Source organism: Halichoeres trimaculatus, unplaced genomic scaffold (genome assembly GCF_033239565.1).
Source record: "Halichoeres trimaculatus isolate MK-OKI-2021-1 unplaced genomic scaffold, fHalTri1.1 fHalTri1_scaffold_15, whole genome shotgun sequence".
NCBI lineage: Eukaryota > Metazoa > Chordata > Actinopteri > Labriformes > Labridae > Halichoeres > Halichoeres trimaculatus.
Window position 1 is genome coordinate 16,263,640 of NW_027437193.1, and position 16,293 is coordinate 16,279,932.

Consider the following 16,293-nt stretch of genomic DNA (forward strand, 5'->3'; position numbering starts at 1 on the left):
ATAAATGATACTGATATATATATATATATATATATATATATATATATATATATATATATATATATATATATATATATATATATATATATATATATATATATATATATATATATATATATTCAGTATGTGGACATAATGTTTTCTTGGTTTCCTACTTCAGCACACAGTGATGTAAAAAATTATTTAGTTGCAATTCAAATAACTTAACCTTTACATTGAGTAATAAAGGAATGCAGAATCATCAAAATGTGTGTAAAGTTATACAAATATATGTAGATATAGTATATATATGTTTATGTGTTCATTGATCTCATAAATTGGGGTGCTTTGACAGTGTTATCCTTCAGAGGGGGATGTGAAGAGAAGTAAAATAATGCATACACCCTCTAAATAGTTAAATAAATACTGCAGAAGGGCAAAAATGTTTAATATCAGTAGAATTGTATCTTTTTCTTTGCTTTTCATATTTAACTTTAATAATTTTGGGGTCATTAAATCCAGTTCTTGTTGCAGTTTCTATCTAAATGAGGGCAAACATAAGTGGAAATGTTAAAGAAAGATTTATCAATGCAAATTAAGTATTTTTTTGTTGTTACTTCTCTAAAATATGTACTGACACATTTTGTGTATTTGAGTTTATAATTTTTATTTATTTCAAAAATTATATCTTTTAATGATACTGTTTGTTTGATACTTAAATAAGGCTTTAATAAATGTAATAATACTGTTAAAGGTGTAAAAGTAGATCATGACACCAGCCTGACTTTTAAACTACACGACAGTTGAGTTTATTTACATTGTTTTAACAGGAGAACTCTGGGCGTACGATGAAAGTGCCGTCAACCCTGAGCCCCTGGAAAAAGTTGTGCATGCAGAAGTTTCAGCTTTGCTGTCTTAGGCCCAGTTTACACAAAAACATTTAATCCAAAAATGCTAAAAACACAGTGACAAAAAATGTGTTTACAAAGAAATGCTGAAGGACTGCTGCAGTAAGCATGCCAGACCTGTAATTATTTATCTCATGGTGAACAGTCACTTTGTGGAAACAGTGAGATGTCAACATTCAATGCAGCTTTTGATGTTAGTTACTGTTAATGTTATCTACTGTATAATTTGCTGTTTTCACAGTACAGAATGGAAACTGTAAAACTCTTCTCTGTAAACTGAAAAAAGACAGACAGGTGTTGTGTTTTTGAGATCTTCATGCATTACTGAATATACTTTCATTTTGCACTTTCGACCTCTTTGCATATATTTTGTTGAATTACTTACTTTTTTAAAAACTTTTTTTCATTTGATTTTCAAAGCCAATTATGTAATTAAATCACACATTGAACATAGTTAAGGCCTTGTGAAAAGGATGTTACTGTGTTTATACTAAAGCCTATGCCTTATAGTCCTAACTAAACCTCTGATTTACTTCTGCTCTGAAACTTACAAGCACATCACAAACTGCAAGGCATAACTTCTGAAACCCGATCTTCCTCTACTGTTCTGAGAGTAAAGGTAGGAAACCACAAGATATTCATCTGATGTTAGTCACATTAACTTTGCTGAGGCTGCAGTCTGATGCAGTTAAGATAAACACTGATTGAAGCTGCTTATTAAGGATGGTTAGTGTGTCCAAAAAGGCTTGTCTGAGTGACATGAAGTCTATGAGAAAGTTCATAAAGAAAGATGAAGGTTTTGTTTCTCTTTCAGCATCACTGGCTGCCTCTTTAGATTATTTTATGTTGGCACAATAGAAACAGAAACTTGACTGAAAATGACTCTGATATACACGCAGAAGAAATAACTGGTTTCCTCCTTTATTTTTAAAGCAGCAAGATATTACAAGAAAAATTGACTGTACATCAGAATAGGAGTTCCAGGACAATGAATATGAGCACAGAACACAGGTCTCTCTCAACAGAGACTTATTTGCTCCCAGTTTCACACAAGAACACCCCAAGCCTTTCATTTCTTTCAGCTGGGATGACTCACCATTGATAAAGAGATTATAATGCCAAGATAGAAGGATCTAGAAAAGGCGATATAGCTAAAGACAACAGCCAAATCTGGGTGAGGCGATAAATGAAGAAGAAGAGGGAGAAGAAATGAGTTCAGCCTTTGATTTCATCTACAGTAAAAAGCAGTCTTTCTAAATAATTCATATATCCTTGACTGTAAGCATAGCATTTCTGACCACAGACTTTGGTTCCTTGTGTCCTTCTAAAGCTGCTACTAATTACAGTCTAAAGCCGTGATATACAACGAGAAGTCAAATGGGGCGCACAGGGAAGTAAGGAGACAAACCATGAAGAAATCAACATCCCCAAACGAGTCAATTTCAGATAAAAATCTATGCATGTAGTAGTGTGTTCAAAATTAATTTACAGTAGATATTGCTTTGGAACAATTTCAGTTATGTACACGGTCCAGTAATGAAAGAAACCAGCAAAGAAACATCTAAACTACATGAGGTATGCTTTGCCATTTCCTGACATTCAAAACAAAATACTAACAAGGAAAAAAAGGAATGTGTTTGCAGAGTGCAAATAGCTTCAGCTAAAGAGCATCGAACAACAGATTTCAAATAGAAAACAAAACTTTTAAATCCATTTTAGCCAAGAAAAAGGCTCAGACACACTTGAACAATAAAATCTTAAGCACACTTGACAGTCTACATATATATTCACACAATTAAAACAACATCCAAATATACAGACAAGCTTAATAAAAAAAGACACTGACATTGTACGCAAACAATTACAGACTGTTTTGAACTTGAGACAAAAAAAACAACTAAAAGACAAACAACAGCAACTAAAACTGTTGGTTTTAAAGTGCATTTGAAAGCCTAAAGAATTCAAGAGGTATGGTTCGAGTTGGCTCCAGTGTGGGATGGCTGTGATTTCCACTTCAGATTCAGACTCTGTCACAGATGACTGTCTCAACCACGAACGTGTTCTCGAAGTGACGAATGCTGTGACACTTCTTCGTCTCCCGCCTCTCAATACCTGGAAGAGAAAAGAGAGCACACTCAGTAAATCTGTTCAGGGCTCAAAGGGGGAGATCTGTGCTGATAATAATAACACTTCTGCTGCTACCATGACTACCAGGCAAAGTCGCTGCTATATATGTAGTCAGTGTTGCGTCATTTCTCAAGCTCTCACTCCAATCATAGGCAGAAAACACTGATCTCACTCATGTGCATCACTACCTCCCCCGTAGTGTGTGGACGTATCTCCTGCACTACGAGTGACTCACATAGCAGGAAGTTCCCAAGCTCGCCCACATACAAGCACACTCACACCGTAATAAGGCTTTAATAGGAGGATTTCACACTGCGAACACACTGTCTGAGATCCTCACAAGGAAGCCCCTATTTGGTATTGATTGTTTTTGGTTTCTGCCCAGGCATACACTCAGATCACTCCTACACCCAGCAGATTCCCTTTGACTCAGCCGAGGAATTACTACCCTGCTTCATTTCAGGAGATTACAGTGACCCTCACGTGTCAAATGACTCGACATCTCACAGGAGTCGGTGGCACATAGGGTGAGAAACTGGTGGAAGTGACGCTGCACTCATATCAAACTCATATCAAATCCTTAAGATGGGAGAAGTAGATGTGTGTACTCACGTCTGCGCTGGTTACGGCGTCTGAGGCGGTAGGTTTCTTTGCCATAGCAGAGCCTGTGGATGAAGGGCCCCAGCTGCCTCATGCTCCTCACCCTCCCTGTCACCACCATCTCCTCCTGGACGATGTAAGTCTGAGGAAGGTACGTCCCTCTCTGTTGCAAAGAGACACACAGGAATTACTCAGGTGATGTGCCTCTTAGGCAGCCATTCATCTTTGACAATGCTCTCATGGCAGCAGTCGTAGTTTGCAACTCACCTTGACATTAACAAGCAACTCCCACAGGTTCCTGGGAGGCATCACCAGGGTGGTGTTCAGCTCAGTGATGTAGCATTTGTCCAGAGCAATGTCGTAATAAGCTGTAAGGCCCTGGAATAAAACAGAAGGTGTTATTACTTGACCTGATAAATATTTTGACATTAAATATTATGTAAAAGGAAGCATAACTGAAACTCAACCTACCCTTTGAAAGTCATGGATGATATCTGCAGGGTCGCTACCTCCGAAGTGTGGCACAGGTACGCTGATCTGTTCATAGTTATCATCAAGGTAGATGCCCACATTCTCCTCCAGTTCATGGCGGCCCCTCAAAGGGGCATACACAGAGTCCTCGTAAATGACCCGGCAGTGGAACAAGCTGTCCTCTGGGATCTGCTAATGGGACGCATTAGAGCTGAGTTAGCATTAGATGTAGACTTCAGGACATGCAGTCTTCTTTTGTTAAAGTATTTGTGTTCATTATTGTTTTGTGCTCCTAGATTCATGATATTGTGTTAAAGCAAACTGACCTGAGGTATAAAGTAGTAGCGATAGACGTAGATGGAGGCCAGAACCAGTCCTGACAAAAAGACCACCAGGCCAAAGATGAGGCAGCAGAGGACAGTTGGAAAAGGCTTCTTGGATGTGACAGGAAGAACCAGCTGCTCCTGCAAAGGAAGTAGCAGTTTAGTTAGGAGAGAAGTCTAGAAAAAGAATGCTAATTTTATTTTCTATAAAATGAACCAATTCAAGCGTTTTGAACATAATTTTTTTTCAAAGTAAAGAAAACTATTTTACATAATGCTGCAGCCCAGAAAAAAAGATGTCCTCCTCAGGGTTAGAATATTGAAGTATTTAAAACAGATTTGAGTTAACTTGTGTTTCTCTTTTTTTTGTTCCATGATGAACTGTTAGTGGACATGTCTTCTTAAATCACAAAATTCAAATTTACTCTGACAAGGAGCGTTTGCCAACTCAGTTAGTCAGCTGAGGAGATCTGGGAGACGTAGGATGTACAGGACTAAGGCATGCCAGACGCCCACCCACAGTCTCTCAATCAATCTGCTGCCTCTCCATACTACCGTTGCCATGGCGAGCGGAAGCAGGGGGAACAGATTGTGCCAGGCGCTGACGAAGATGCTGGCACGTGGCCGTCTGGGTCTATTCTTAGAGGCCTATTTCCATGCTCCATATTTGCAGTTAGCTTGCACCCTCAGAGGGAGTCGAAATGAGAGCAATTACGTGGAGCCTGGAGTCCCTCAGCAGAGTTGCACATATTTATAGATCTACACACATGGGCTCTGATGCCTGGCCAAATTTCTCAGACAGTCTATAATTCCAAACAGCTTTCCAGATCATGTTTTTTGGAAATCTGTCTGCTATGTCACCAAATGCACAGTATGTCTGGAGGGAAGATGGGGATTAGAAAAGGTTACATCCATACTGTACCAGCTATCTAATTAAATTTCAACTCCAGGGAGGCAGTCCAGAAAAAAAAAGAGGCTATGGGGACCTGGCTTCACATCACACACTAGTGTTCAAACTATTTATTCAGGTTTAGGTCAGGCCTTAGCTAGAATTATAAATATTTTTTAAAGCACAGTTGCATAGTTTTTTTAATTCAAAAAATCCAAGTTTGAGAATTTCTTTACAGATTTCTTTCCTCTTTTTGTGGACTTCAGGCCTTCCAGCTGAACTGAAATCTACTTGATAACTTTTTAAATGCAACAAGAACAACTTACACTACAGTACTCAGTATGAGATGGCACACAGTGATACAGTAGATATAAGAACAGCACCTTAACACTATTCTGATTCCCAATGTTACCCCCAAAAGCACATACTCTCTGGCACTACCTGCAGGATTCACGTAGCATTACAGCTTGTGACGTCACTGACTGGTGCAGTGACTGCATCTGACAGATCTATTGTTTTACCATATCAGTGGACACTTTGCTAGACTGCCACCCGTACAAGAGTAATTGGGTTTTAGAAAGCTTATACTCATTAAAAATGCGCATGTCATAATTTAAAGAAAGACTAAGTCAGGAGAGCCACTCTGCCCATGCAGTAGCCAAACAGGGTGATGTAATGTCAACATCCCCAGCCTGGGTTGGTCACTGCCATTATTCTAACAAATAAGCCCAGCGTCTTTAAGAAATTAATGGCTTCTTCAGAAATAATATAGCTTAAAAAACTTCAGTTAATAATGGCACCTTAAACTGCATGACACAAAATGCAAGATGCTTTACTGAACCTATGCTGCATGATTAAATAAACCAGTGAGTTCAAACATAAAATCAAACCAAAGAACAGATATTTTAATGCATCAAGCATTTAAAATAGTAGCAACTAAAAAACTCAAAAATTTTACATGTGAAAGCTGCAGAGACACAAAAGACAATACCCCTGCACATAAAATGAAAAACAAAGAGTGCAAACTCACGTGAGCCTGAGGTATAATGATCTTGTCCTCATCGTTCTCTTTTTCAGGCTTCTGCGCCGAAACTGCATGGAAAGTGATCTTCACCATGTTTGTTTGTTCGCTGTTTGCTCTCTGTATCTCTTTTCTGCTTCAGTGCGATGCCTTCATCCACCGAGCAGTGAAGATTATATAGCGGCAGACCGGTCTCGCCCCCGGGACTCAGTGACATCAGAAGAGCGTCTTCTCTGACGAACGAGCGTTGTGTGGGTCTGAGGGAAAAGCCGCCTCGTCATTGTCAAAATAAGAGTCCAAGTCCGGCTACAGTATCTAGACTTCCTACAAACTATGCATTTTTTAGTCGGCTCTGTAAAAATATACGCATACTTAGACGTTTTGGATCCGTTGAGAGTGAAAAAAATCTGTTTAATTCCCGTTTGTTCATTTTCCCTTACGCCGTGCCCTTATTCTGAAACCACGTGCCCAATATGGCAATGCTTTCCGTATTTTATTTAAAGCTGCATGTTCTCTTCCCAACCATGTTCCTAACACTATTATCCGGAAATGTGGGAATGTTCAGGACTCCCTGTCAGCTTTTTCACGGCAGTAAACTAAGAATGGGGTCACTTGAGCTGATCATGATGACTATAATAGTAGTTAAACAATTTTGATGAACCCTTCACTTATAAAACTCAAAAAGAGATGTTGCACAGTACTCTAACAGTACATCGTGTCCTGTCTGTGAATTATTCCTTTGGTTAAGCATATGCATTATACACTCAAGGATAACCAATTGCAATGGATCAGAATTAGTCCAGACATGACTGGCAAACACATTCTTAAATTACAAGGACAGACATTTTACACAGCGGAGAGAAGATGTATGATTTCTCCAGAAATTTAATGTCTTATTTCAAGTATAAAATGTGATACTTTTAGGATTACAACTTTGAATTTCATGGTCAGCTGCTGATAAAATCCATCTTTGTGACGCAATAAGAAAAATCACTACAAACAAAACCAGATTTGCTGGCGCATGCCTCTACACAAAATGCAAATAGCACAACATATGCATATTTGCACAGATAAGCACGCAGCCCTTGCATATGTGAAGTCATGATGGTGAACACTGATGACTCAAAACAGATATAATCTACATGGCTTAATATGGGCCATGTAAGAATCTAATTTCAGATTTAAGCAAATGAAAACCACAGCCACAGTATTTGACAGATCGGGACAAAGACAAGTGCTGTGAAGCCTATCATACACAGGGAGACTTTTTGTACTATATGTCCATGACCACAGAGGACAACAAAGCTTAGCATCATTACTTAATGCCATGTCTGGCTACAGTGTTTTTACATTATACACAAAGGCACTAACACTTGATGAGACAGCTCAGTTTAGTTCACATTAGACCCTTAATTTCTAAGAGGGGAGTGATCTTCTAACCTTATCCCCATCCATGAACTGATGGCTCATATTAAAGCATTAAATGGGCCTATCTTACTAATGATCTGATGTGAGAAAAGGGATATATGGCCAACAGTGACACATTAAATGAGAGTGCTTCACAAAAGCTTTGATTAAAGACTAAACTTCAGAGAATAAAGACTCATTTTTGAACTGATGGGGCTGAATGCACATATTTCATATCACTACAATTTACTCAGGACTATTTAAATTTCATATTAAATCAGTTTTCAGTGCTGCCATGCATTTTTAAGATAATGGACGTTTTTATGAAAGTACTTTACTTTCTGTTGTATTCTTAGTTTCATCTGTATTTTTTAGCTGCTTTTACCAATTCTAAGCCCTTTTCTGTTAGACTATCTTGGACCAGATCATAATTCAAACCTGTCTGCACTGAAGGGCTAGGGTTGAGGACAAAAGCTGACATGACCACTGATTGGCGGGTACGAGCGTTGCGCGCCCTCGTTGTGTAGTGTGTTCATCCATTCACATGTAAATTAACCGTCATATATACCTAGTACATGCCCTGTCGGAGCAGCACTGAAGAGCCCAGCCTCCTGCAAGCTTTGTTGGCCGCTGGGACTGCCTGGCCATCTGTCCCATTGACAAGCTGTAACGGCTCTTTGGATTACACACCAACTTCCTGTCCAGTGGACTTCTGGCAGTGCCTGGGTTAAACTTCAACAACATGGCCCCCATCCGTAACACCACCAACGGAATGGACAGAGGTGAAAACTGCAATGGAGTCAAATCTGACAGAAAGGTAAAGGCAAACGTTTATAGTTAGACCTACGTTTCTGTTTCAGCTTGGCTGATAACTGAAAAGTGACTCCATTGTGCTTGTTCTGTTTTGGCAGATGAGGAAACCTCTGGTCGAGAAGAAAAGGAGAGCTCGCATCAATGAAAGTTTACAAGAACTCAGAGTTCTCATCGCTGATGCAGACGTGAGTGTTTGTTCCTCTACGACAAGGCCTCTGGTCTTTGTAGACTTGGTCATTAAGATAAACCTAGCTTCTCTTTTCCAGCTAGCTTCTGCTACCAGAGCTTGTTGCTTATGCTTTTCTTGTCACTCGCTGCAGTTACAATCAAAGATGGAGAATGCCGAAGTGCTGGAGATGACTGTAAAGCGTGTGGAGAGCATCTTACAAAACAGGGCACAAGGTAAACAAATACTTACAGTGTCTTCCAAGAGCGCCATTTAGCAATGTTTCATTGAATACTCAAAGTTTCACAAAATCATGCCGGCATCCAAATACATTGCAGTCTTCCGCCGAACATTATAGTCCCATTAACTTTGCACAAATGTGGACATAACGGTTGGCGCAGGGATATCTCTATTAATTGTACTGCGGACACAGGTGCGCGTGAGCCTCTCCTACAGTTCAGCCAATCAGGAGAGGCATTGTGATGTTTTCATCTTATTGCTTTGCTGCGTTTGTTGACTAACTGTATTCCCTCTCTCTGTAGAAGTGGACGCTGTGAACCGGGAGGCCTGTGAGCGCTTTGCGGCTGGCTACATCCAGTGCATGCATGACGTGCATACTTTTGTGTCCAGCTGTCCTGGAATTGACCCCACAATCGCTGCCGAGCTGTTGAACCACCTCCTGGAGAGCATGCCCCTCAACGACGAAGACCGCCTCCGGGTGACGCTGCCGGACACAGCAGCGGAGTATCCCGGCAGCAACAGCACTTGGGCCTTGTCTGAGAGCATGTACACATCTCTGGTGTCCCCTGCCCCTTCCACCTCAAGCGATGACCTCTGTTCCGACCTGGATGAGACGGACTCAGATCAAAGTAATGTGTCGTCTTCAGAGGAGGCCAGCGACCAGGATGTGTTGAGTCTGCCTCCTGTAACATACTCCAAGTCTGTGTGGAGGCCATGGTAGATAATATGACGCTTGTTGAAACCACAGTAGAGGAGTCAGTGCTTTATTTTAGTTTGTTTGTGCTGGATAGGCCTCAGTAAATGACAGAATCACTTCTGGGGTGACATTTGAAGCTTGAGAAAGGCATCTGAGAAGCTCTTTGTAATTATTAGGAGACAGCTATTGCCAGAAATGTATTTAAAAAATAAAGTATGTAATTTGACCCTTGGGTCTTCATTTTGAAGAGTGTTGGCCTTGTATTGGCCTGCCTTTAGTGAAAGGCTAAATGCGTTTGTAAATATTTCCTTGTTAAAAATGACTGAGCTGTAAAGAAAGTACACTAGCTGTCACATTAGAAGTTAATTGTTAGTGGTATGTAAATTATTCTTACAGTAGGATGTCTCTTATTGTGTATTTATTAGTGGTTGTCAGTAAGCTAAATCAAGTGATACATTTCAACTTTTCAATAAATTTCTTTTCAACAAATGGCATGTGTTGAACTCTATTCGTGCAGCAAGGAAGTCGTATTTCACACACTAAGATCCCACTATCCACCCACCCACTGCTGTTTGCAAGATATTAGTTATTACTCTGCAATTGTGGACCATTTGTGTGTTCTCCCTCTCCAAGATCCCTTAGCACGTCGTAGGCATTTGTGAGGTGTGAAATGAGTAATCCACTCACTCCTTATATAGGCGTAGTTGAGGGCTTGACAAATGGGTTTTATAACTCTTTTGATGGTACAGTTAAAAATAACATGGGAACTTGCTCAGTCATGGAACAGGGCTCCTAAACGGCATTGTTTAGCACTCATGTTATCAACCCATTCTGTGGGTTTATTGTTTGATTCTCATTTTGTAGTGTTGTACTGTATTGTGAGTGGGACTTTGATTTAAGTCCAGAACGAGCTTTAGAATTTAAAGACCTTCCACTATCATACACGACAGACATATTGAAAGTGGAAACACTGAATGGTTAGTTCAAAGAGTTTGTGTCAAATCTTGATTCCCCCAATGGTGATTGCCAGTTTGAGGTCTTGTGTTTACCCCCTCAGACATGCCCTCTGTGCTCCTGGTGGGGGCTCCAGACACTGTTCTTTCTCTGCACCATCAGCTGTTACAACCACGTATGAATAAGAAAAGGAAGCAGGCTTAATCCTTGTCTAGTCAGATCTCTCCTCCAGTGTTCCTGTGATGCCCACTCTCAAGTGTTCGTTCTTACACCATCCTCCCTTAGTGAGAGAGGAAAAAGATTAACAAAGCAAGTCTTAGCCTAAGTTTGGCAACAGATCCTGGCTGACAGTTGCAGAAATACTCAGGTTTTGTAGAATGATTGAAAACATTTTGAAGGATGGACTTTTGTATTTAATGGCTTCAAACTTGGGGAGTATGGATCCATATGCATCCATCTCATTTTTCTGTCACAGCCACAGGTTGTCATAAATATTTGAAAACATCACCAACTTTTGAGACAGAGCTCAAGCTTCAGTTTACCAACAGCTGCACTTCTTTGACAGCTCAAACATATATAAACTGAGTTCTTATTGTAGTATATTTAGACACAAATATTTTTATTTACACTTAAGTTTGACTATTGACTTACTTTTAAGTAACAAATAAAATGTCTCCCAGGATTTTGTTGGCCTACACTGAGTTCTCATAAGTCAGGAGACTGATTCATGAATTTTGGAAGGGGACAATTTACATTGAGATGATTTTTTTTTTTGCCTTTCAGAATTTGTTACATTATGTACATGTAATCATTAATAACAAGATCAGGTAGAGAAATGTAAACTTTTTTTATTACCAAAAAAAAAAAAAAAAAAAAGGAAAGAAAGTATAACTGACAGCCAGACTCCTATGTTTCCGTGTAGACTAGACCGGATTCGCAGGTCCGCAGAGGTGCGAAGGGCCGCCGCAGGAGGGCCCTGTGTTGATTTTCGCACCTCGTCCTCAGCTTGATTTAAATCTGAAGGTGTGAACGGCGGAGTAAGAGGAGGAGCCGGGGTCGCTTTGATCAGCCTGCTGAGTCGTGGTCTGTCTGCAGAGAGCAAACTATTGTGTCTGAAGTCGGCTAGACATCCGATTGTGATGAGACAGTGGATTTCATGACTCCAGCGAGGAGAAAATGAAACTGTATTTATCTCTGTTCAACAATTATTCTTGTTTGCCTTTTCTCTGATCCACTTGATCTTTATGGAAGGTCTTCAGCTTAAACTAACACGAGAAAATACTCATTTACTTATATTAGTTTAATTTACTGGTCATTTCTTAATTATTAATCCTTGCTCAAATGATGTTTTTTTTTATTTTTTTATTTTATCCTTAACTATTCTGCAATAATTCTAAAACGCTTCCTAACTCCTATCTGCTGTTAAGACTTAATACTCTTAAAAAGTCTTTCATCAAATGATCATCAGCCCATTAACAGCTACTTTTCTCAACGAGTTCACTATTTGTCGAATTAAGGCCAACGTGGTGTTGTCAGCTGAGCAAACAGACTCACAAACATCATTAAGCCTTTTTCAAAGGAGAGAAATACTGAACACACACCTTACCTAAATGTGAATTAGGCAACAATTTATTTAGAGAAAGTTCTTCTTCTTCTTCTTCTTCTTTTTTTTTTTTTTTTTACAAACAACAAAGATAAACAAAACAGCTTGAAAATAATTAGAATTAAAGTAAAAAAGAAAAAAACAAAAACAAATGTGCATTTTTTTGCCAGTGTCTGTTCAAATGACAGAAAAACTGATAAGAAATTCAGGAAAAGTTCAAGTCGAAAAGCAATGTTTCATCTCACATCACAGCAGAGGCTTCAAAGCCATCAACACAGTCTCCTGACATCTGTGTGAGCTGCTTTATACCAGTGCAATAACCCTAAACTCTGACTTCTGAAGTGACCACACTGTTTGTTCTCAACAGCAATGAGCTTCATTTACTTCCACAGCATCCTCTTTTCTGTATTTATGAGGACCAACATCAGACTATTTTAGGTGTCATGTGGCACACAATCACACTATCCTCCCCGTTCTAGCAGAATCCAACCATAAAAAAAACTCCCATTCTCCTCCATCTTGGTCCTACTTCCTGTTAAAGCTGGATAGTCTGTCATAAATTTAATTCTCAAATCTCTTCAAACAGAAAAAAACATTGCATGTAAAAATATATATATGCTTCAAACATTCATAAAAGCATCAAAATTAGTTAAATAAAGTGTTTCTTGAACTAAATGAGAGGCAAATATAAAATCAAGGTTAGAGAAAGTTTCACAGCTCATTTTAAATGAAAGTGCTGCACACGGGCCGCTTTAAATTAATTTTATGATAAAACATGATGGGTTAGAGAGTTGTTGTGGCTCACAGTTTGTGCTGCTCCTGATTGTCTTTTACACCAGTGTTTTCACCACCTCCATCCTGGAGGGACGATCAGTAACAGGAGAGTTTGAATAATCCTATTTTAAGCTTCCTCACACATCTTCTACCAACATTTCAGAGGGAGCAAAAGTTTTGTATCAGACACAGTATGATAAACTGTCTGGAAATAAACCAAAAGAAGTGAAACAAGATGAAAGTGCTCAAGCTTTGGATAGCCACAAAATGCTGTGTAAATCACCAAGTACCACTAGTGTGAGGTGATGAAAACCTGTTATATGTTGGTGTAGGGAATAGAGCAGACACACAGCAGAGTCATTAATGCATGTTCTTCTTCCAGAGCAGCCCACAACATGAACTTCGTTCCCTGCTTGATGGTTATGCATGTCTCCACCTGTTCTCACCACATGCAGACGTAGCAGTGTTGAGAAACCGACGTCACAAAATACTGAATTTATTCATTATCTGCAACAGAATGCCACAGAGCCACTTCCTGACAGCCCTCAGATAGCTTGTGTTTGTTTGACCTGTTGCCCAGAGAATGAAAACTTCATTCAATTCCCTTCTTGGGCTCTGCAACTCTTCTTCAGTGCACAAAGGCTTCTACAAAATGATAAATGCTACACAGAAATAAAGGAATGCTCGCATTCTCAGATAACATGAAAAACATCCCTCTGGTGCACTTTAAAAAGTATTTCACAATAAACTATAGTTTAATTTGAATATTCACATTCTAAACAAGCCTCAACTGCTTGAGCCAGCTTTGACGTCTACACAGGCACAACTCATGGACAAAATCAATAGAAAGACAACAAAAGTAATGAGGAGCTGTATGCAGAGAGTAAAGGGTCTGTCTGATGATGCTTCATTTAACTCATGTCCCTATTCACAGTTTTGCACAGCAAGAGGCTGATGGGTAACAAAAGACTCTCAGAGAGTCTTGATCAGTTCAAGGCTGGGCTTGTTGTGTCTGAGGGCCAGTGGACGGACCGTGGCAGGAAATGAGAACAGTGTTTAAAGGTTCTTCCTTAGTCCTTCGCTGACAGCCGACTTCCCCCGAATCTGTATCGGCGATTTCCAGATCTGGCTGATCCTCATTCGCTGCGACTGCTGCTGCTGCCTGAGAGTCGTCGTCACAGCAGAGGCACACCTTGACAATACAGAATTCAGTGAGGAGAAGAGAGGGACATTCAAAGTCATGATTTTTCAGCTTTCACATATTTACAGGTGAATCCCAATCAAGAACAGAACAGGATCTTTAAAACGGTATCATTCTACCTTAACATCTACTGCTTTTGGCAGTCCTCCCTTCTTCATCCAGGGGTGGACCTCAATCAGCTCTTTCTTCTGTTCCTCTGAAAAGCGTGGCTGATTCTTCTGCAGCAGCTTCAGCTTCTCTCTGTCTTCTCTAAGCACTCTCTCAATGTCACTGCAGGAAAAGCAAACACAAATAGCCTTGCTCAAAACTCTATCAGTAGCCTCCTCCAACAACCTTTTATGAGGGTTAGTAATGAGTGTAATGGATGATCACTGGTTTGTTAAAATGTCACAGCTCTGATCTCTGAGATGGTCTGTAAACTTCTTCTCACAGTGTTGCCAACCATCTACTGGTATCTCTGTTAATGCTAAAGTGCCACCTAGTGGTCATAAAATGTGACTGCAGGGAGTACACTAATCTTTGTTAGAAACTATACTGAAGTGCTATGATCACATATTCTACAGCCTGCTTGAGACAGAAGAGTGGCCAGCAGGGAGGAAACATCCAGTGAGTGGAGTCAAGATGTACTTGATTATCTTCCCTTCCAGCAAAAAGGGCTGTATAACAGGCATTAAGGGACTTGTGCACAGTTAAAGCTGCAGTGTGTACAGCTTAATGGAAGGCAGCCTTGAATAATTTGCAGGTATTTGAGTTAGTCTGATGACCTAGAATAAGCATTTAATATCAACAAGAGGAGCTCTCCTCCTCCTACCCTCCCAAGGCTATCATGTTCAAAATAATCTGTACCAAGCAGTTTGTGATAGAAACACTTATCAGATGGAGAATCCTATCATGCATCACAGGAGTTTCCTGTACTTTGAGCCCATGGTAACTCCTGAAATTTCCCTGATTGGGGAATTGAGCAAGGGAGTGTTTAAATCTAGAATTAGACTGCTAGATATTGCTAAACGTTCACATTTCTATCATCTGTCTGAGGTTTTCTGCTGCCTAGTTACATTTGCAACTATCCAGACACAAGTCCTGCTTCATAAATAGGGGATAGTAGACACCTGGATGCGTGCTCAACCTTTGCTCTCTACAACAAAAACAAGGTTGCTAAACTAACAAGCCCAAGGGCCACTATCCTCCTCTCTACTGGCTGAGCTACTGTCCTCCTACTCACCGCGAGGGGAGCTGATAGGTCATCATGACATTGTCATCAGTGTTGGCCGTGAGCAGCCACAGCGGGTCCTGTAGTACATACTTGATGAAGTTTTCGCCCTGCTCCATCTCCGATGGCCGTCCATTGCTGCTGCTCAAGAGGCTGTTGACCTTCTGGCTGTTTTGGGACGAGTCCACGCTGCCAAAGTAATTACTGCTGTTGTTGCTTCCTATCAACATCCAAAGAGCACAAAAGGAAACATCAGACATCAAGATTTTCTAAAAACAGTGATTTTAAAAAAATCTGCACAAGTGGTTTCTGGGAAGCTTTTCTGCACAGCAGTTCACAAACACATTTTTATAACTTTGTATCTTTAAGTGCATTGTCTGATTAAAGTGTGGACATGTAATCGTGAGGTATTAAAAGAGACAACAAGGTTAGTCACAAATTACTGCAGGGTGTGTTTAGCTTTGACCAAGAGCTGCCCACTCAATTTACATCTACACTTTTCCAATAACAAAATGAACAAGGAATACATAAATAAATTAGGGCTGAATGATTTTGGAAAATAATCTACGTGCAATTTTTTTGGACCAATATTGCGATTGCGATTTAGCATGCGGTTTTTGTGGGGGGACGTTTATCTTCTGCATTGTTCACTAAACACAAGCAATAAATCATTCTTTAGTATGACCAACATGACAAAGGATACTGTTAACATATAAACAGTTCTTTCCTGTAGGCCAGGCCTAGATGTTATGATGAAATAGAATGAACTGATACATGAGTTGATGTTTGAAAAGATACAAATAACATATCTTTATTTATTACAATCACAGTGGAATATTGACTGATTGATTTAACTTGAAGTCTTGTTGACATACACTATAACTAGCATTAACTACCTCAAATAAAATCA

At 39.8% G+C, this 16,293-nt stretch overlaps 3 protein-coding genes across 8 annotated transcripts in view; 1 reads left to right on the forward strand and 2 right to left on the reverse strand.

Moving 5' to 3' along the window:
- Nucleotides 1-2,081: 2,081 nt before the first annotated feature.
- Nucleotides 2,082-9,091, reverse strand: itm2cb (integral membrane protein 2Cb). 3 transcript variants are annotated; one of them, XM_074688336.1, is made up of 7 exons: nt 8,957-9,091; nt 6,328-6,575; nt 4,412-4,549; nt 4,086-4,277; nt 3,882-3,992; nt 3,627-3,777; nt 2,082-2,999 (listed from the first exon to the last, which is right to left on the reverse strand). In XM_074688336.1, exons 2-7 carry the CDS (start codon nt 6,412-6,414, stop codon nt 2,908-2,910), a joined length of 771 nt encoding a protein of 256 aa, XP_074544437.1. In that variant the 5' UTR covers nt 6,415-6,575; nt 8,957-9,091; the 3' UTR covers nt 2,082-2,907. The 3 variants fall into 3 exon arrangements, with proteins under 3 accessions (XP_074544437.1, XP_074544438.1, XP_074544436.1); XM_074688337.1 differs by lacking the exon at nt 8,957-9,091 and adding an exon at nt 8,294-8,390 and having other exon boundaries at nt 4,086-4,274; XM_074688335.1 differs by lacking the exon at nt 8,957-9,091 and adding an exon at nt 8,294-8,390.
- Nucleotides 8,409-10,135, forward strand: hes6 (hes family bHLH transcription factor 6). Its single transcript, XM_074688338.1, has 4 exons — nt 8,409-8,542; nt 8,637-8,723; nt 8,859-8,940; nt 9,247-10,135. The coding sequence occupies exons 1-4, from the start codon at nt 8,468-8,470 to the stop codon at nt 9,663-9,665; spliced, it is 663 nt and encodes a 220-aa protein (XP_074544439.1). The 5' UTR covers nt 8,409-8,467; the 3' UTR covers nt 9,666-10,135.
- Nucleotides 10,136-12,363: 2,228 nt separating this feature from the next.
- per2 (period circadian clock 2) overlaps nt 12,364-16,293 on the reverse strand; it is a 31,438-nt gene continuing 27,508 nt past the window's right edge. For 3 of the 4 annotated variants that reach the window (XM_074688293.1, XM_074688295.1, XM_074688292.1), the window contains 3 exons: nt 15,396-15,603; nt 14,293-14,443; nt 12,364-14,164 (listed from right to left, as the gene is read on the reverse strand). In XM_074688293.1, coding sequence (XP_074544394.1) covers nt 13,964-14,164; nt 14,293-14,443; nt 15,396-15,603 — 560 coding nt within the window. In that variant the 3' untranslated portion in view covers nt 12,364-13,963. The remainder of the gene's footprint in view (nt 14,165-14,292; nt 14,444-15,395; nt 15,604-16,293) is intronic. The other variant, XM_074688294.1, reaches the window with a different exon arrangement.